General features: G+C 50.5%; 1 protein-coding gene across 7 annotated transcripts in view; it reads left to right on the top strand.

The window, feature by feature from the left end:
- The window catches only part of smurf1 (SMAD specific E3 ubiquitin protein ligase 1), an 81,440-nt gene that overhangs the window by 41,429 nt on the left and 19,489 nt on the right, over nt 1-20,522 (top strand). For 5 of the 7 annotated variants that reach the window (XM_082964654.1, XM_082964652.1, XM_082964651.1 and 2 more), the window contains exons 6-9: nt 3,760-3,835; nt 4,519-4,730; nt 10,880-10,964; nt 18,026-18,208. In XM_082964654.1, the coding sequence (XP_082820780.1) occupies nt 3,760-3,835; nt 4,519-4,730; nt 10,880-10,964; nt 18,026-18,208 (556 nt within the window). The remainder of the gene's footprint in view (nt 1-3,759; nt 3,836-4,518; nt 4,731-10,879; nt 10,965-18,025; nt 18,209-20,522) is intronic. The other 2 variants (XM_082964655.1, XM_082964653.1) reach the window with 1 other exon arrangement.

Raw genomic sequence — 20,522 nt, 5'->3', positions numbered from 1 at the left:
GGGGTAACAAGGTTAGCTGTACTAGACTGGGGTTAGGGGGTAACAAGGTTAGCTGTACTAGACTGGGGTTAGGGGGTAACAAGGTTAGCTGTACTAGACTGGGGTTAGGGGGTAACAAGGTTAGCTGTACTAGACTGGGGTTAGGGGGTAACAAGGTTAGCTGTACTAGACTGGGGTTAGGGGGTAACAAGGTTAGCTGTACTAGACTGGGGTTAGGGGGTAACAAGGTTAGCTGTACTAGACTGGGGTTAGGGGGTAACAAGGTTAGCTGTACTAGACTGGGGTTAGGGGGTAACAAGGTTAGCTGTACTAGACTGGGGTTAGGGGGTAACAAGGTTAGCTGTACTAGACTGGGGTTAGGGGGTAACAAGGTTAGCTGTACTAGACTGGGGTTAGGGGGTAACAAGGTTAGCTGTACTAGACTGGGGTTAGGGGGTAACAAGGTTAGCTGTACTAGACTGGGGTTAGGGGGTAACAAGGTTAGCTGTACTAGACTGGGGTTAGGGGGTAACAAGGTTAGCTGTACTAGACTGGGGTTAGGGGGTAACAAGGTTAGCTGTACTAGACTGGGGTTAGGGGGTAACAAGGTTAGCTGTACTAGACTGGGGTTAGGGGGTAACAAGGTTAGCTGTACTAGACTGGGGTTAGGGGGTAACAAGGTTAGCTGTACTAGACTGGGGTTAGGGGGTAACAAGGTTAGCTGTACTAGACTGGGGTTAGGGGGTAACAAGGTTAGCTGTACTAGACTGGGGTTAGGGGGTAACAAGGTTAGCTGTACTAGACTGGGGTTAGGGGGTAACAAGGTTAGCTGTACTAGACTGGGGTTAGGGGGTAACAAGGTTAGCTGTACTAGACTGGGGTTAGGGGGTAACAAGGTTAGCTGTACTAGACTGGGGTTAGGGGGTAACAAGGTTAGCTGTACTAGACTGGGGTTAGGGGGTAACAAGGTTAGCTGTACTAGACTGGGGTTAGGGGGTAACAAGGTTAGCTGTACTAGACTGGGGTTAGGGGGTAACAAGGTTAGCTGTACTAGACTGGGGTTAGGGGGTAACAAGGTTAGCTGTACTAGACTGGGGTTAGGGGGTAACAAGGTTAGCTGTACTAGACTGGGGTTAGGGGGTAACAAGGTTAGCTGTACTAGACTGGGGTTAGGGGGTAACAAGGTTAGCTGTACTAGACTGGGGTTAGGGGGTAACAAGGTTAGCTGTACTAGACTGGGGTTAGGGGGTAACAAGGTTAGCTGTACTAGACTGGGGTTAGGGGGTAACAAGGTTAGCTGTACTAGACTGGGGTTAGGGGGTAACAAGGTTAGCTGTACTAGACTGGGGTTAGGGGGTAACAAGGTTAGCTGTACTAGACTGGGGTTAGGGGGTAACAAGGTTAGCTGTACTAGACTGGGGTTAGGGGGTAACAAGGTTAGCTGTACTAGACTGGGGTTAGGGGGTAACAAGGTTAGCTGTACTAGACTGGGGTTAGGGGGTAACAAGGTTAGCTGTACTAGACTGGGGTTAGGGGGTAACAAGGTTAGCTGTACTAGACTGGGGTTAGGGGGTAACAAGGTTAGCTGTACTAGACTGGGGTTAGGGGGTAACAAGGTTAGCTGTACTAGACTGGGGTTAGGGGGTAACAAGGTTAGCTGTACTAGACTGGGGTTAGGGGGTAACAAGGTTAGCTGTACTAGACTGGGGTTAGGGGGTAACAAGGTTAGCTGTACTAGACTGGGGTTAGGGGGTAACAAGGTTAGCTGTACTAGACTGGGGTTAGGGGGTAACAAGGTTAGCTGTACTAGACTGGGGTTAGGGGGTAACAAGGTTAGCTGTACTAGACTGGGGTTAGGGGGTAACAAGGTTAGCTGTACTAGACTGGGGTTAGGGGGTAACAAGGTTAGCTGTACTAGACTGGGGTTAGGGGGTAACAAGGTTAGCTGTACTAGACTGGGGTTAGGGGGTAACAAGGTTAGCTGTACTAGACTGGGGTTAGGGGTAACAAGGTTAGCTGTACTAGACTGGGGTTAGGGGGTAACAAGGTTAGCTGTACTAGACTGGGGTTAGGGGGTAACAAGGTTAGCTGTACTAGACTGGGGTTAGGGGGTAACAAGGTTAGCTGTACTAGACTGGGGTTAGGGGGTAACAAGGTTAGCTGTACTAGACTGGGGTTAGGGGGTAACAAGGTTAGCTGTACTAGACTGGGGTTAGGTGGGTAGGACAAGGTTAGCTGTACTAGACTGGGGTTAGGGGGTAACAAGGTTAGCTGTACTAGACTGGGGTTAGGGGGTAACAAGGTTAGCTGTACTAGACTGGGGTTAGGGGGTAACAAGGTTAGCTGTACTAGACTGGGGTTAGGGGGTAACAGGTTAGCTGTACTAGACTGGGGTTAGCTGTAGGGGTTAAGGGTAGGGGTTAAGGGGTAGGGGTTAGGGGTCCCCACTAGGTTAGCTGTAGGGGTTAGGGTAGGGGTTAAGGGTAGGGGTTAGGGGTCCCCACTAGGTTAGCGTAGGGGTTAGGGTAGGTTAAGGGTAGGGGTTAAGGGTAGGGGTTAGGGTCCCCACTAGGTTAGCTGTAGGGGTTAGGGGTTATGGGGTTAGGGGTTAGGGGTAGGGGTTAGGTTAGGTGGGTAGGGGTTAGGGGTAGGGGGTTAAGGGGTAGGGGTTAGGGTTAGGGTAGGGGTTAGGTGGGTAGGGGTTAGGGGTAGGGGTTAAGGGTAGGGGTTAGGGGTCCCCACTAGGTTAGCTGTAGGGGTTAGGGGTAGGGGTTAAGGGTAGGGGTTAAGGGTAGGGGTTAGGGGTCCCCACTAGGTTAGCTGTAGGGGTTAGGGTAGGGGTTAAGGGTAGGGGTTAGGGTCCCCACTAGGTTAGCTGTAGGGGTTAGGGGTAGGGGTTAAGGGTAGGGGTTAGGGGTCCCCACTAGGTTAGCTGTAGGGGTTAAGGGTAGGGGTTAAGGGTAGGGGTTAAGGTTAAGGGGTTAGGGGTTAAGGGTAGGGGTTAGGTGTAGGGGTAGGGGTTAAGGGGTAGGGGTTAAGGGTAGGGGTTAAGGGTAGGGGTTAGGGTCCCCACTAGGTTAGCTGTAGGGGTTAAGGGGTAGGGGTTAAGGGTAGGGGTTAGGGTCCCCACTAGGTTAGCTGTAGGGGTTAAGGGGTAGGGGTTAAGGGTAGGGGTTAAGGGTAGGGTTAAGGGTAGGGGTAGGGTCCCCACTAGGTTAGCTGTAGGGGTTAAGGGTAGGGGTTAAGGGTAGGGGTTAGGGGTAAGGGTGTAGGGGTAGGGGTTAGGGGTAGGGGTTAGGGTAGGGGTAGGGGTTAAGGGTAGGGGTTAAGGGTTAAGGGGTAGGGTTAAGGGTAGGGGTTAAGGGTAGGGGTTAGGGTCCCCACTAGGTTAGCTGTAGGGGTTAAGGGTAGGGGTTAAGGGTAGGGGTTAGGGGTTAGGGTCCCCACTAGGTTAGCTGTAGGGGTTAAGGGGTAGGGGTTAAGGGTAGGGGTTAGGTAGGTTAGGGTCCCCACGGTAGGGGTTAGGTAGGGGTAGGTTAAGGGTAGGGGTTAAGGGTAGGGGTTAGGGGTAGGGGTTAGGGGTCCCCACTAGGTTAGCTGTAGGGGTTAAGGGTAGGGGTAGGGGTAGGGGTTAAGGGTAGGGGTTAAGGGTAGGGGTTAGGGTCCCCACTAGGTTAAGGGGTAGGGGTTAAGGGTAGGGGTTAGGGGTAGGGGTTAGGGTCCCCACTAGGTTAGCTGTACTAGACTGTGTGTGTAATGTCTGTTCATTGTGTTTTCCAGTGAGCCTCCAGACCAGAGATGGTTTGGGCAGCGGAGGACCTGTGGTCGACTGTAGAGCACTGTTAGAGAACGAGGGGTGAGGATTAACAGGGGGGGGGGGGGGGGTGTGTGTGTGTGTGTGTGTGTGTGTGTGTGTGTGTGTAACAGGGGTGTGTGTGTGTGTGTGTGTAACAGGGGTGTGTGTGTGTGTGTGTGTGTGTGGGTCCAGACCAGAGATGGTTTGGGCAGCGGAGGACCTGTGGTCGACTGTAGAGCACTGTTAGAGAACGAGGGGTGAGGATTAACGGGGGGGGGGGGGGGGGGGGGGTGTGTGTGTGTGTGTGTGTGTAACAGGGGTGTGTGTGTGTTGTGTGTCTCTGTGTGTGTCTCTGTGTGTGTGTGTGTGTGTATGTAACGTGTGTGTGTGTGTAACAGGGGGGTGTGTGTGTGTGTGTGTGTGTGTGTGTGTGTGTGTGTGTGATGTGTGTGTGTGTGTGTGTGTGTAACGTGTATGTAACGTGTGTGTGTGTGTCTCTGTGTGTGTGTGTGTGTGTGTGTGTGTGTGTAACGTGTATGTAACGTGTGTGTGTGTGTTGTGTGTGAATCTGTGTAGTGTGTGTGTGTGTGTGTGTGTGTGTGTGTGTGTGTAACGTATGTATGTAACGTGTGTGTATGTAACGTGTGTGTGTGTGTGTGTGTGTGTGTGTGTGTGTGTGCTGTGTGTGTGTGTGTGTGTGTGTGTGTGTGTGTGTGTGTGTGTGTGTGTGTGTGTGTGTGTAGGCCTGTGTTTGAGAGCTGTTTCAGTGAGGAGCCGCTGCCGTACTCAGACCCCACGGGAGCCGCCGGGGGCGGGACCTGTCCACCGGATTCACCCAACCAGGAGAACCGGCTCCAGGCTCAGCGAATCAGAGACCAGGATTCCCAAAGACACACCCACAACCCTCAGAACCGACCGCATGGCAACCAATCACCAGATCTGCCTGAAGGATATGGTGAGAGAGAGAGAGAGAGAGAGAGAGAGAGAGAGAGAGAGAGAGAGAGAGAGAGAGAGAGAGAGAGAGAGAGAGAGAGAGACAGCAGGTGTGTGATATTGAGCAGGTGTGTGATATTGAGCAGGTGTGTGATATTGAGCAGGTGTGTGATATTGAGCAGGGCCAGGTGTGTGATATTGAGCAGGGCCAGGTGTGTGATATTGAGCAGGGCCAGGTGTGTGATATTGAGCAGGGCCAGGTGTGTGATATTGAGCAGGGCCAGGTGTGTGATATTGAGCAGGGCCAGGTGTGTGATATTGAGCAGGTGTGTGATATTGAGCAGGGCCAGGTGTGTGATATTGAGCAGGTGTGTGATATTGAGCAGGGCCAGGTGTGTGATATTGAGCAGGTGTGTGATATTGAGCAGGTGTGTGATATTGAGCAGGTGTGTGATATTGAGCAGGTGTGTGATATTGAGCAGGTGTGTGATATTGAGCAGGTGTGTGATATTGAGCAGGTGTGTGATATTGAGCAGGTGTGTGATATTGAGCAGGTGTGTGATATTGAGCAGGTGTGTGATATTGAGCAGGGCCAGGTGTGTGATATTGAGCAGGGCCAGGTGTGTGATATTGAGCAGGTGTGTGATATTGAGCGCCAGGTGTGTGATATTGAGCAGGGCCAGGTGTGTGATATTGAGCAGGGCCAGGTGTGTGATATTGAGCAGGTGTGTGATATTGAGCAGGGCCAGGTGTGTGATATTGAGCAGGTGTGTGATATTGAGCAGGGCCAGGTGTGTGATATTGAGCAGGTGTGTGATATTGAGCAGGGCCAGGTGTGTGATATTGAGCAGGGCCAGGTGTGTGATATTGAGCAGGTGTGTGATATTGAGCAGGGCCAGGTGTGTGATATTGAGCAGGGCCAGGTGTGTGATATTGAGCAGGTGTGTGATATTGAGCAGGGCCAGGTGTGTGATATTGAGCAGGTGTGTGATATTGAGCAGGGCCAGGTGTGTGATATTGAGCAGGTGTGTGATATTGAGCAGGGCCAGGTGTGTGATATTGAGCAGGTGTGTGATATTGAGCAGGTGTGTGATATTGAGCAGGGCCAGGTGTGTGATATTGAGCAGGGCCAGGTGTGTGATATTGAGCAGGGCCAGGTGTGTGATATTGAGCAGGTGTGTGATATTGAGCAGGTGTGTGATATTGAGCAGGGCCAGGTGTGTGATATTGAGCAGGTGTGTGATATTGAGCAGGGCCAGGTGTGTGATATTGAGCAGGTGTGTGATATTGAGCAGGGCCAGGTGTGTGATATTGAGCAGGGCCAGGTGTGTGATATTGAGCAGGTGTGTGATATTGAGCAGGGCCAGGTGTGTGATATTGAGCAGGGCCAGGTGTGTGATATTGAGCAGGGCCAGGTGTGTGATATTGAGCAGGTGTGTGATATTGAGCAGGGCCAGGTGTGTGATATTGAGCAGGCTGTGTGATATTGAGCAGGGCCAGGTGTGTGATATTGAGCAGGGCCAGGTGTGTGATATTGAGCAGGGCCAGGTGTGTGATATTGAGCAGGGCCAGGTGTGTGATATTGAGCAGGTGTGTGATATTGAGCAGGGCCAGGTGTGTGATATTGAGCAGGTGTGTGATATTGAGCAGGGCCAGGTGTGTGATATTGAGCAGGTGTGTGATATTGAGCGCCAGGTGTGTGATATTGAGCAGGTGTGTGATATTGAGCAGGGCCAGGTGTGTGATATTGAGCAGGGCCAGGTGTGTGATATTGAGCAGGTGTGTGATATTGAGCAGGGCCAGGTGTGTGATATTGAGCAGGGCCAGGTGTGTGATATTGAGCAGGTGTGTGATATTGAGCAGGGCCAGGTGTGTGATATTGAGCAGGGCCAGGTGTGTGATATTGAGCAGGTGTGTGATATTGAGCAGGGCCAGGTGTGTGATATTGAGCAGGGCCAGGTGTGTGATATTGAGCAGGGCCAGGTGTGTGATATTGAGCAGGTGTGTGATATTGAGCAGGGCCAGGTGTGTGATATTGAGCAGGTGTGTGATATTGAGCAGGGCCAGGTGTGTGATATTGAGCAGGGCCAGGTGTGTGATATTGAGCAGGTGTGTGATATTGAGCAGGTGTGTGATATTGAGCAGGGCCAGGTGTGTGATATTGAGCAGGTGTGTGATATTGAGCAGGGCCAGGTGTGTGATATTGAGCAGGGCCAGGTGTGTGATATTGAGCAGGGCCAGGTGTGTGATATTGAGCAGGTGTGTGATATTGAGCAGGGCCAGGTGTGTGATATTGAGCAGGGCCAGGTGTGTGATATTGAGCAGGGCCAGGTGTGTGATATTGAGCAGGGCCAGGTGTGTGCTATTGAGCAGGTGTGTGATATTGAGCAGGGCCAGGTGTGTGATATTGAGCAGGTGTGTGATATTGAGCAGGGCCAGGTGTGTGATATTGAGCAGGGCCAGGTGTGTGATATTGAGCAGGGCCAGGTGTGTGATATTGAGCAGGTGTGTGATATTGAGCAGGTGTGTGATATTGAGCAGGTGTGTGATATTGAGCAGGTGTGTGATATTGAGCAGGTGTGTGATATTGAGCAGGTGTGTGATATTGAGCAGGTGTGTGATATTGAGCAGGTGTGTGATATTGAGCAGGTGTGTGATATTGAGCAGGGCCAGGTGTGTGATATTGAGCAGGGCCAGGTGTGTGATATTGAGCAGGGCCAGGTGTGTGATATTGAGCAGGGCCAGGTGTGTGATATTGAGCAGGGCCAGGTGTGTGATATTGAGCAGGTGTGTGATATTGAGCAGGGCCAGGTGTGTGATATTGAGCAGGTGTGTGATATTGAGCAGGGCCAGGTGTGTGATATTGAGCAGGTGTGTGATATTGAGCGGGCCAGGTGTGTGATATTGAGCAGGGCCAGGTGTGTGATATTGAGCAGGGCCAGGTGTGTGATATTGAGCAGGGCCAGGTGTGTGATATTGAGCAGGGCCAGGTGTGTGATATTGAGCAGGTGTGTGATATTGAGCAGGGCCAGGTGTGTGATATTGAGCAGGTGTGTGATATTGAGCAGGGCCAGGTGTGTGATATTGAGCAGGTGTGTGATATTGAGCAGGGCCAGGTGTGTGATATTGAGCAGGGCCAGGTGTGTGATATTGAGCAGGTGTGTGATATTGAGCAGGGCCAGGTGTGTGATATTGAGCAGGGCCAGGTGTGTGATATTGAGCAGGGCCAGGTGTGTGATATTGAGCAGGGCCAGGTGTGTGATATTGAGCAGGTGTGTGATATTGAGCAGGGCCAGGTGTGTGATATTGAGCAGGTGTGTGATATTGAGCAGGTGTGTGATATTGAGCAGGGCCAGGTGTGTGATATTGAGCAGGTGTGTGATATTGAGCAGGGCCAGGTGTGTGATATTGAGCAGGGCCAGGTGTGTGATATTGAGCAGGGCCAGGTGTGTGATATTGAGCAGGTGTGTGATATTGAGCAGGGCCAGGTGTGTGATATTGAGCAGGGCCAGGTGTGTGATATTGAGCAGGTGTGTGATATTGAGCAGGGCCAGGTGTGTGATATTGAGCAGGTGTGTGATATTGAGCAGGGCCAGGTGTGTGATATTGAGCAGGGCCAGGTGTGTGATATTGAGCAGGGCCAGGTGTGTGATATTGAGCAGGTGTGTGATATTGAGCAGGTGTGTGATATTGAGCAGGGCCAGGTGTGTGATATTGAGCAGGGCCAGGTGTGTGATATTGAGCAGGGCCAGGTGTGTGATATTGAGCAGGTGTGTGATATTGAGCAGGGCCAGGTGTGTGATATTGAGCAGGTGTGTGATATTGAGCAGGTGTGTGATATTGAGCAGGGCCAGGTGTGTGATATTGAGCAGGGCCAGGTGTGTGATATTGAGCAGGGCCAGGTGTGTGATATTGAGCAGGGCCAGGTGTGTGATATTGAGCAGGTGTGTGATATTGAGCAGGGCCAGGTGTGTGATATTGAGCAGGTGTGTGATATTGAGCAGGGCCAGGTGTGTGATATTGAGCAGGTGTGTGATATTGAGCAGGGCCAGGTGTGTGATATTGAGCAGGTGTGTGATATTGAGCAGGTGTGTGATATTGAGCAGGTGTGTGATATTGAGCAGGGCCAGGTGTGTGATATTGAGCAGGGCCAGGTGTGTGATATTGAGCAGGTGTGTGATATTGAGCAGGGCCAGGTGTGTGATATTGAGCAGGGCCAGGTGTGTGATATTGAGCAGGTGTGTGATATTGAGCAGGGCCAGGTGTGTGATATTGAGCAGGGCAGGTGTGTGATATTGAGCAGGGCCAGGTGTGTGATATTGAGCAGGTGTGTGATATTGAGCAGGTGTGTGATATTGAGCAGGGCCAGGTGTGTGATATTGAGCAGGTGTGTGATATTGAGCAGGGCCAGGTGTGTGATATTGAGCAGGTGTGTGATATTGAGCCAGGTGTGTGATATTGAGCAGGTGTGTGATATTGAGCAGGGCCAGGTGTGTGATATTGAGCAGGGCCAGGTGTGTGATATTGAGCAGGTGTGTGATATTGAGCAGGGCCAGGTGTGTGATATTGAGCAGGTGTGTGATATTGAGCAGGGCCAGGTGTGTGATATTGAGCAGGGCCAGGTGTGTGATATTGAGCAGGTGTGTGATATTGAGCAGGGCCAGGTGTGTGATATTGAGCAGGTGTGTGATATTGAGCAGGGCCAGGTGTGTGATATTGAGCAGGGCCAGGTGTGTGATATTGAGCAGGGCCAGGTGTGTGATATTGAGCAGGGCCAGGTGTGTGATATTGAGCAGGTGTGTGATATTGAGCAGGTGTGTGATATTGAGCAGGTGTGTGATATTGAGCAGGGCCAGGTGTGTGATATTGAGCAGGGCCAGGTGTGTGATATTGAGCAGGGCCAGGTGTGTGATATTGAGCAGGTGTGTGATATTGAGCAGGGCCAGGTGTGTGATATTGAGCAGGTGTGTGATATTGAGCAGGGCCAGGTGTGTGATATTGAGCAGGTGTGTGATATTGAGCAGGTGTGTGATATTGAGCAGGGTGTGTGATATTGAGCAGGTGTGTGATATTGAGCAGGTGTGTGATATTGAGCAGGGCCAGGTGTGTGATATTGAGCAGGGCCAGGTGTGTGATATTGAGCAGGGCCAGGTGTGTGATATTGAGCAGGGCCAGGTGTGTGATATTGAGCAGGGCCAGGTGTGTGATATTGAGCAGGTGTGTGATATTGAGCAGGGCCAGGTGTGTGATATTGAGCAGGTGTGTGATATTGAGCAGGTGTGTGATATTGAGCAGGGCCAGGTGTGTGATATTGAGCAGGGCCAGGTGTGTGATATTGAGCAGGTGTGTGATATTGAGCAGGTGTGTGATATTGAGCAGGTGTGTGATATTGAGCAGGGCCAGGTGTGTGATATTGAGCAGGGCCAGGTGTGTGATATTGAGCAGGGCCAGGTGTGTGATATTGAGCAGGGCCAGGTGTGTGATATTGAGCAGGTGTGTGATATTGAGCAGGGCCAGGTGTGTGATATTGAGCAGGTGTGTGATATTGAGCAGGGCCAGGTGTGTGATATTGAGCAGGTGTGTGATATTGAGCCAGGTGTGTGATATTGAGCAGGGCCAGGTGTGTGATATTGAGCAGGGCCAGGTGTGTGATATTGAGCAGGTGTGTGATATTGAGCAGGGCCAGGTGTGTGATATTGAGCAGGTGTGTGATATTGAGCAGGGCCAGGTGTGTGATATTGAGCAGGGCCAGGTGTGTGATATTGAGCAGGTGTGTGATATTGAGCGGCCAGGTGTGTGATATTGAGCAGGGCCAGGTGTGTGATATTGAGCAGGGCCAGGTGTGTGATATTGAGCAGGGCCAGGTGTGTGATATTGAGCAGGTGTGGATATTGAGCAGGGCCAGGTGTGGATATTGAGCAGGTGTGTGATATTGAGCAGGTGTGTGATATTGAGCAGGGCCAGGTGTGTGATATTGAGCAGGGCCAGGTGTGTGATATTGAGCAGGTGTGTGATATTGAGCAGGGCCAGGTGTGTGATTTGAGCAGGTGTGATATTGAGCAGGTGTGGCTGCTCCGGTCAAGACAGACAGCAGTGTGTGACCTGTGTGTGTGTGTGGTGTGTGTGTGTGTGTGTGTGTGTGTGTGTGTGTGGTGTGTGTGTGTGTTACAGAGCAGCGCACTACAGTCCAAGGACAGGTTTATTTTCTCCACACACAGACGGGAGTCAGTACCTGGCACGACCCGCGAATACCCAGGTACTACCCTCACTATACTACCCTCACTATACTACCCTCACTATACTACCCTCACTATACTACCCTCACTATACTACCCTCACTACACTACCCTCACTATACTGCCCTCACTATACTACCCTCACTATACTACCCTCACTATACTACCCTCACTATACTACCCTCTACCCTCACTATACTACCCTCACTATACTACCCTCACTATACTACCCTCACTATACTACCCTCACTATACTACCCTCTACCCTCACTATACTGCCCTCTACCCTCACTATACTACCCTCACTATACTACCCTCACTATACTACCCTCACTATACTACCCTCACTATACTACCCTCTACCCTCACTATACTGCCCTCTACCCTCACTATCCTACCCTCACTATACTACCCTCACAATACTACCCTCACTATACTACCCTCTACCCTCACTATACTACCCTCTACCCTCACTATACTACCCTCACTATCCTACCCTCACTATACTACCCTCACAATAACAACCCTCGCTATACTACCCTCACTATACAACCCTCTACCCTCACTATACTACCCTCTACCCTCACTATACTACCCTCTACCCTCACTATACTACCCTCACTATACTACCCTCACTATACTACCCTCTACCCTCACTATACTACCCTCACTATACTACCCTCACAATACGACCCTCACTACACTACCCTCACTACACTACCCTCACTATACTACCCTCTACCCTCACTATACTACCCTCACTATACTACCCTCACATACTACCCTCACTATACTACCCTCACTATACTACCCTCTACCCTCACTATACTACCCTCACTATACTACCCTCACTATACTGCCCTCACTATACTACCCTCTACCCTCACTATACTACCCTCACTATACTGCCCTCACTATACTACCCTCACTATACTACCCTCACTATACTGCCCTCACTATACTACCCTCACTACACTACCCTCACTATACTACCCTCTACCCTCACTATACTACCCTCACTATACTGCCCTCACTATACTACCCTCTAGCCTCACTACACTACCCTCACTATACTACCCTCACTATACTACCCTCTACCCTCACTATACTACCCTCTACCCTCACTATACTACCCTCACTATACTACCCTCACTATACTACCCTCACTATACAGCCCTCACTATACTACCCTCACTACACTACCCTCTACCCTCACTATACTACCCTCACTATACTACCCTCACTATACTACCCTCACTATACTACCCTCACTATACTACCCTCACTACACTACCCTCTACCCTCACTATACTAACCTCACTATACTACCCTCACTATACTACCCTCTACCCTCACTATACTACCCTCACTATACTACCCTCACTATACTACCCTCACTATACTGCCCTCACTATACTACCCTCACTATACTACCCTCACTATACTACCCTCACTATACTACCCTCACTATACTACCCTCACTATACTACCCTCTACCCTCACTATACTACCCTCACTATACTACCCTCACTATACTACCCTCTACCCTCACTATACTACCCTCACTACTACTCCCTCACTATACTACCCTCACTATACTACCCTCACTATACTACCCTCCTACCCTCACTATACTACCCCTCACTATACTACCCTCACTATACTACCCTCTACCCTCACTATACTACCCTCTACCCTCACTATACTACCCTCACTATACTACCCTCACTATACTACCCTCTACCCTCACTATACTACCCTCACTATACTACCCTCACTATACTACCCTCTACCCTCACTATACTACCCTCTACCGTTACTATACTACCCTCTACCCTCACTATACTACCCTCTACCCTCACTATACTACCCTCTACCCTCACTATACTACCCTCTACCATCTATCCTACCTCCCCCCTACCTCTCCATCTATCCTACCCCCCCTACCTCTCCATCTATCCTCCCCCCTACCTCTCCATCTATCCTCCCCCCTACCTCTCCATCTATCCTACCTCCCCCCTACCTCTCCATCTATCCTCCCCCCCTACCTCTCCATCTATCCTCCCCCCTACCTCTCCATCTATCCTACCTCCCCCCTACCTCTCCATCTATCCTCCCCCCTACCTCTCCATCTATCCTACCTACCCCCTACCTCTCCATCTATCCTCCCCCTACCTCTCCATCTATCCTACCTCCACCCTCTACCTCTCCATCTATCCTCCCCCCTACCTCTCCATCTATCCTCCCCCCTACCTCTCCATCTATCCTACCTCCCCCCTACCTCTCCATCTATCCTACCTCCCCCCTACCTCTCCATCTATCCTCCCCCCTACCTCTCCACTATCCTACCTCTCCATCTATCCTCCCCCCTACCTCTCCATCTATCCTACCTCCCCCCTACCTCTCCATCTATCCTCCCCCCTACCTCTCCATCTATCCTACCCCCCTACCTCTCCATCTATCCTCCCCCCTACCTCTCCATCTATCCTCCCCCCTACCTCTCCATCTATCCTACCCCCCTACCTCTCCATCTATCCTACCCTCCCCCACTACCTCTCCATCTATCCTCCCCCCTACCTCTCCATCTATCCTACCTCCCCCCTACCTCTCCATCTATCCTACCTCCCCCCTACCTCTCCATCTATCCTCCCCCCCTACCTCTCCATCTATCCTACCTCCCCCCTACCTCTCCATCTATCCTCCCCCCCTACCTCTCCATCTATCCTCCCCCCTACCTCTCCATCTATCCACCTCCCCCCTACCTCTCCATCTATCCTACCTCCCCCCTACCTCTCCATCTATCCTACCTCCCCCCTACCTCTCCATCTATCCTACCTCCCCCCTACCTCTCCATCTATCCTCCCCCCTACCTCTCCATCTATCCTCCCCCCTACCTCTCCATCTATCCTCCCCCCTACCTCTCCATCTATCCTACCTCCCCCCTACCTCTCCATCTATCCTCCCCCCTACCTCTCCATCTATCCTACCTCCCCCCTACCTCTCCATCTATCCTCCCCCCTACCTCTCCATCTATCCTCCCCCCCTACCTCTCCATCTATCCCTACCTCCCCCCTACCTCTCCATCTATCCTCCCCCCTACCTCTCCATCTATCCTCCCCCCTACCTCTCCATCTATCCTACCTCCCCCCTACCTCTCCATCTATCCTCCTCCCCCCTACCTCTCCATCTATCCTCCCCCCTACCTCTCCATCTATCCTCCCCCCCTACCTCTCCATCTATCCTCCCCCCTACCTCTCCATCTATCCTACCTCCCCCCTACCTCTCCATCTATCCTCCCCCCCTACCTCTCCATCTATCCTACCTCCCCCCTACCTCTCCATCTATCCTCCCCCCTACCTCTCCATCTATCCTCCCCCCTACCTCTCCATCTATCCTACCCTCCCCTACCTCTCCATCTATCCTCCCCCCTACCTCTCCATCTATCCTACCTCCCCCCTACCTCTCCATCTATCCTCCCCCCCTACCTCTCCATCTATCCTACCTCCCCCCTACCTCTCCATCTATCCTACCTCCCCCCTACCTCTCCATCTATCCTCCCCCCTACCTCTCCATCTATCCTCCCCCCTACCTCTCCATCTATCCTCCCCCCTACCTCTCCATCTATCCTCCCCCCCTACCTCTCCATCTATCCTCCCCCCTACCTCTCCATCTATCCTCCCCCCTACCTCTCCATCTATCCTCCCCCCTACCTCTCCATCTATCCTCCCCCCTACCTCTCCATCTATCCTCCCCCCTACCTCTCCATCTATCCTCCCCCCTACCTCTCCATCTATCCTCCCCCCCTACCTCTCCATCTATCCTACCTCCCCCCTACCTCTCCATCTATCCTCCCCCCTACCTCTCCATCTATCCTACCTCCCCCCTACCTCTCCATCTATCCTCCCCCCTACCTCTCCATCTATCCTCCCCCCTACCTCTCCATCTATCCTCCCCCCTACCTCTCCATCTATCCTACCTCCCCCCTACCTCTCCATCTATCCTACCTCCCCCTACCTCTCCATCTATCCTCCCCCCTACCTCTCCATCTATCCTCCCCCCTACCTCTCCATCTATCCTCCCCCCTACCTCTCCATCTATCCTCCCCCCTACCTCTCCATCTATCCTCCCCCCTACCTCTCCATCTATCCTCCCCCCTACCTCTCCATCTATCCTCCCCCCTACCTCTCCATCTATCCTCCCCCCTACCTCTCCATCTATCCTCCCCCCTACCTCTCCATCTATCCTACCTCCCCCCTACCTCTCCATCTATCCTCCCCCCTACCTCTCCATCTATCCTACCTCCCCCCTACCTCTCCATCTATCCTCCCCCCCTACCTCTCCATCTATCCTCCCCCCCTACCTCTCCATCTATCCTACCCTCTCCCCCCTACCTCTCCATCTATCCTCCCCCCCTACCTCTCCATCTATCCTACCTCCCCCCTACCTCTCCATCTATCCTACCTCCCCCCTACCTCTCCATCTATCCTACCTCCCCCCTACCTCTCCATCTATCCTACCTCCCCCCTACCTCTCCATCTATCCTCCCCCCTACCTCTCCATCTATCCTCCCCCCTACCTCTCCATCTATCCTACCCCCCCCTACCTCTCCATCTATCCTCCTCCCCCCTACCTCTCCATCTATCCTCCCCCCTACCTCTCCATCTATCCTCCCCCCTACCTCTCCATCTATCCTACCTCCCCCCTACCTCTCCATCTATCCTCCCCCCCTACCTCTCCATCTATCCTCCCCCCTACCTCTCCATCTATCCTACCTCCCCCCTACCTCTCCATCTATCCTACCTCCCCCCTACCTCTCCATCTATCCTACCTCCCCCTACCTCTCCATCTATCCTCCCCCCCTACCTCTCCATCTATCCTCCCCCCTACCTCTCCATCTATCCTCCCCCCTACCTCTCCATCTATCCTCCTCCCCTACCTCTCCATCTATCCTCCCCCCTACCTCTCCATCTATCCTCCCCCCTACCTCTCCATCTATCCTACCTCCCCCCTACCTCTCCATCTATCCTACCTCCCCCCTACCTCTCCATCTATCCTCCCCCCTACCTCTCCATCTATCCTCCCCCCTACCTCTCCATCTATCCTACCTCCCCCTACCTCTCCATCTATCCTCCCCCCTACCTCTCCATCTATCCTCCCCCCTACCTCTCCATCTATCCTCCCCCCTACCTCTCCATCTATCCTCCCCCCTACCTCTCCATCTATCCTCCCCCCTACCTCTCCATCTATCCTCCCCCCTACCTCTCCATCTATCCTCCCCCCCTACCTCTCCATCTATCCTCCCCCCTACCTCTCCATCTATCCTACCCCCCCCTACCTCTCCATCTATCCTCCCCCCTACCTCTCCATCTATCCTACCTCCCCCCTACCTCTCCATCTATCCTCCCCCCTACCTCTCCATCTATCCTACCTCCCCCCTACCTCTCCATCTATCCTCCCCCCTACCTCTCCATCTATCCTCCCCCCCTACCTCTCCATCTATCCTACCTCCCCCCTACCTCTCCATCTATCCTCCCCCCCTACCTCTCCATCTATCCTCCCCCCTACCTCTCCATCTATCCTACCTCCCCCCTACCTCTCCATCTATCCTCCCCCCCTACCTCTCCATCTATCCTACCTCCCCCCTACCTCTCCATCTATCCTACCTCCCCCCTACCTCTCCATCTATCCTCCCCCCTACCTCTCCATCTATCCTACCTCCCCCCTACCTCTCCATCTATCCTACCTCCCCCCTACCTCTCCATCTATCCTCCCCCCTACCTCTCCATCTATCCTCCCCCCTACCTCTCCATCTATCCTCCCCCCCTACCTCTCCATCTATCCTCCCCCCTACCTCTCCATCTATCCTACCTCCCCCCTACCTCTCCATCTATCCTACCTCCCCTACCTCTCCATCTATCCTCCCCCCTACCTCTCCATCTATCCTCCCCCCTACCTCTCCATCTATCCTACCTCCCCCCTACCTCTCCATCTATCCTCCCCCCTACCTCTCCATCTATCCTCCCCCACTACCTCGTCCTTTACCACCCTACCTGAATCCAGTTGGAAGGTTTATAGCTCAGTAAGGTGTGTTGTGATTGGTGTAGAGCTCAGTAAGGTGTGTTGTGATTGGTTTATAGCTCAGTAAGGTGTGTTGTGATTGGTTTAGAGCTCAGTAAGGTGTGTTGTGATTGTTTTATAGCTCAGTAAGGTGTGTTGTGATTGGTTTATAGCTCAGTAAGGTGTGTTGTGATTGGTTTATAGCTCAGTAAGGTGTGTTGTGATTGGTTTAGAGCTCAGTAAGGTGTGTTGTGATTGGTGTAGAGCTCAGTAAGGTGTGTTGTGATTGGTTTATAGCTCAGTAAGGTGTGTTGTGATTGGTTTAGAGCTCAGTAAGGTGTGTTGTGATTGGTTTAGAGCTCAGTAAGGTGTGTTGTGATTGGTGTAGAGCTCAGTAAGGTGTATTGTGATTGGTCCCAGGCACCTGATAGTGAGGTGTATTGTGATTGGTCCAGTGACTTGATAGTGAGGTGTATTGTGATTGGTCCAGTGACCAGATAGTGAGGTGTGTTGTGATTGGTCCCAGGCAGCTGATAGTGAGGTGTATTGTGATTGGTCCCAGGGACCTGATAGTGAGGTGTGTTGTGATTGGTCCAGGGACTTGATAGTGAGGTGTGTTGTGATTGGTCCAGGGACCTGACCAGTGAGGTGTGTTGTGATTGGTCCAGGGACCTGACCAGTGAGGTGTGTTGTGATTGGTTCAGGGACCTGACTAGTGAGGTGTGTTGTGATTGGTCCAGGGACCAGATAGTGAGGTGTGTTGTGATTGGTCCAGGGACATGATAGTGAGGTGTGTTGTGATTGGTCCAGGGACCAGATAGTGAGGTGTGTTGTGATTGGTCCAGGGACCTGACCAGTGAGGTGTGTTGTGATTGGTCCAGGGACATGATAGTGAGGTGTGTTGTGATTGGTCCAGGGACCAGATAGTGAGGTGTATTGTGATTGGTCCAGGCACCTGATAGTGAGGTGTGTTGTGATTGGTCCAGGGACCTGACCAGTGTGAGCTGTGTTGTGATTGGTCCAGGCACCTGACCAGTGAGGTGTGTTGTGATTGGTCCAGGGACCTGACCAGTGTGAGCTGTGAGGAGTTGGGTCCTCTGCCGGCCGGATGGGAGGTGAGGAGTACGGTATCTGGAAGGATCTACTTTGTGGATCACAACAACCGAACAACGCAGTTCACTGACCCTCGGCTTCACACCATCATCAGGTGCACACTTATTACACTTATTACACTTATTGCACTTATTGCACTTATTGCACTTATTGCACTTATTACACTTATTGCACTTATTTCAGTTATTTCATAAACGTAGTTATGCCCCTCGTGTGAAAAGAGATTTCCACCTTCCGCTCAATAACTGGTTCCCTTTAGTTGCCATGACTCCAACCAAACACTTCCTGTAGTTGTCATCTCGCGTCGATGTGGAGGAATTTACTGTAGTTGCCATGACTCCAACCAAACACTTCCTGTAGTTGTCATCTCGCGTCGATGTGGAGGAATTTACTGTAGTTGCCATGACTCCAACCAAACACTTCCTGTAGTTGTCATCTCACCTCGATGTGGAGGAATTTTGGCCCAGATCCTCCCACAAACATCTCGTTGGGATTTGGTTTGGACTCGGATTCGGCCGTTCCAGAACTTCAAATGTGTTGCTTTTTGGGATCCATGTTGTCCAAAGGGTTTTACCTTTATCTCACCTGTCTATAGAACATACCTTTATCTCACCTGTCTATAGAACATACCTTTAACTCACCTGTCTATAGAACATACCTTTATCTCACCTGTCTATAGAACATTCCTTTATCTCACCTGTCTATAGAACATTCCTTTATCTCACCTGTCTATAGAACATTATTTTAACTCACCTGTCCATAGAACATTCTTTTATCTCACCTGTCCATAGAACATACCTTTATCTCACCTGTCCATAGAACATTCCTTTATCTCACCTGTCTATAGAACATACCTTTATCTCACCTGTCTATAGAACATACCTTTATCTCACCTGTCCATAGAACATTCCTTTATCTCACCTGTCTATAGAACATACCTTTATCTCACCTGTCTATAGAACATACCTTTAACTCACCTGTCCATAGAACATTCCTTTAACTCACCTGTCCATAGTACATACCTTTATCTCACCTGTCTATAGAACATACCTTTATCTCACCTGTCTATAGAACATACCTTTATCTCACCTGTCTATAGAACATACCTTTATCTCACCTGTCTATAGAACATTCCTTTATCTCACCTGTCTATAGAACATACCTTTATCTCACCTGTCTATAGAACATACCTTTATCTCACCTGTCTATAGAACATTCCTTTATCTCACCTGTCTATAGAACATACCTTTATCTCACCTGTCTATAGAACATACCTTTATCTCACCTGTCCATAGAACATTCCTTTATCTCACCTGTCTATAGAACATACCTTTATCTCACCTGTCTATAGAACATACCTTTAACTCACCTGTCCATAGAACATTCCTTTAACTCACCTGTCCATAGTACATACCTTTATCTCACCTGTCTATAGAACATACCTTTATCTCACCTGTCTATAGAACATACCTTTATCTCACCTGTCTATAGAACATACCTTTAACTCTCCTGTCCGTAGAACATTCTTTAAACTCACCTGTCCGTAGAACATTCTTTTAACTCACCTGTCCATAGAACATTCTTTTAACTCACCTGTCCATAGAACATTCTTTTATCTCACCTGTCTATAGAACATTCCTTTATCCCCCCTGTCCATAGAACATTATTTTAACTCACCTGTCCATAGAACATACCTTTATCCTACCTGTCCATAGAACATTGTTTTATCTTACCTGTCCATAGAACATTCCTTTATCTCACCTGTCCATAGAACATTGTTTTATCTAACCTGTCCATAGAACATTCCTTTATCTCACCTGTCCATAGAACATTATTTTAACTCACCTGTCTATAGAACATTATTTTAACTCACCTGTCTATAGAACATTCCTTTATCTCACCTGTCTATAGAACATACCTTTATCTCACCTGTCTATAGAACATACCTTTATCTCACCTGTCTATAGAACATACCTTTAACTCACCTGTCTATAGAACATACCTTTAACTCACCTGTCTATAGAACATTCCTTTAACTCACCTGTCCATAGAACATTCTTTTAACTCACCTGTCCATAGAACATTCCTTTATCTCACCTGTCCATAGTACATACCTTTAACTCACCTGTCCATAGAACATTATTTTATCTCACCTGTCTATAGAACATTCCTTTATCTCACCTGTCTATAGAACATACCTTTATCTCACCTGTCTATAGAACATACCTTTATCTCACCTGTCCATAGAACATACCTTTATCTCACCTGTCTATAGTACATACCTTTATCTCACCTGTCCATAGAACATACCTTTATCTCACCTGTCTATAGAACATACCTTTATCTCACCTGTCTATAGAACATACCTTTAACTCACCTGTCTATAGAACATACCTTTAACTCACCTG

This window comes from Salmo salar, chromosome 18 (genome assembly GCF_965601325.2).
Source record: "Salmo salar chromosome 18, fSalSal1, whole genome shotgun sequence".
In the NCBI taxonomy this organism is placed as follows: domain Eukaryota; kingdom Metazoa; phylum Chordata; class Actinopteri; order Salmoniformes; family Salmonidae; genus Salmo; species Salmo salar.
The sequence above is the reverse complement of the archived record's forward strand: the minus strand, read 5'-3'. Positions and strand labels throughout refer to the sequence as shown.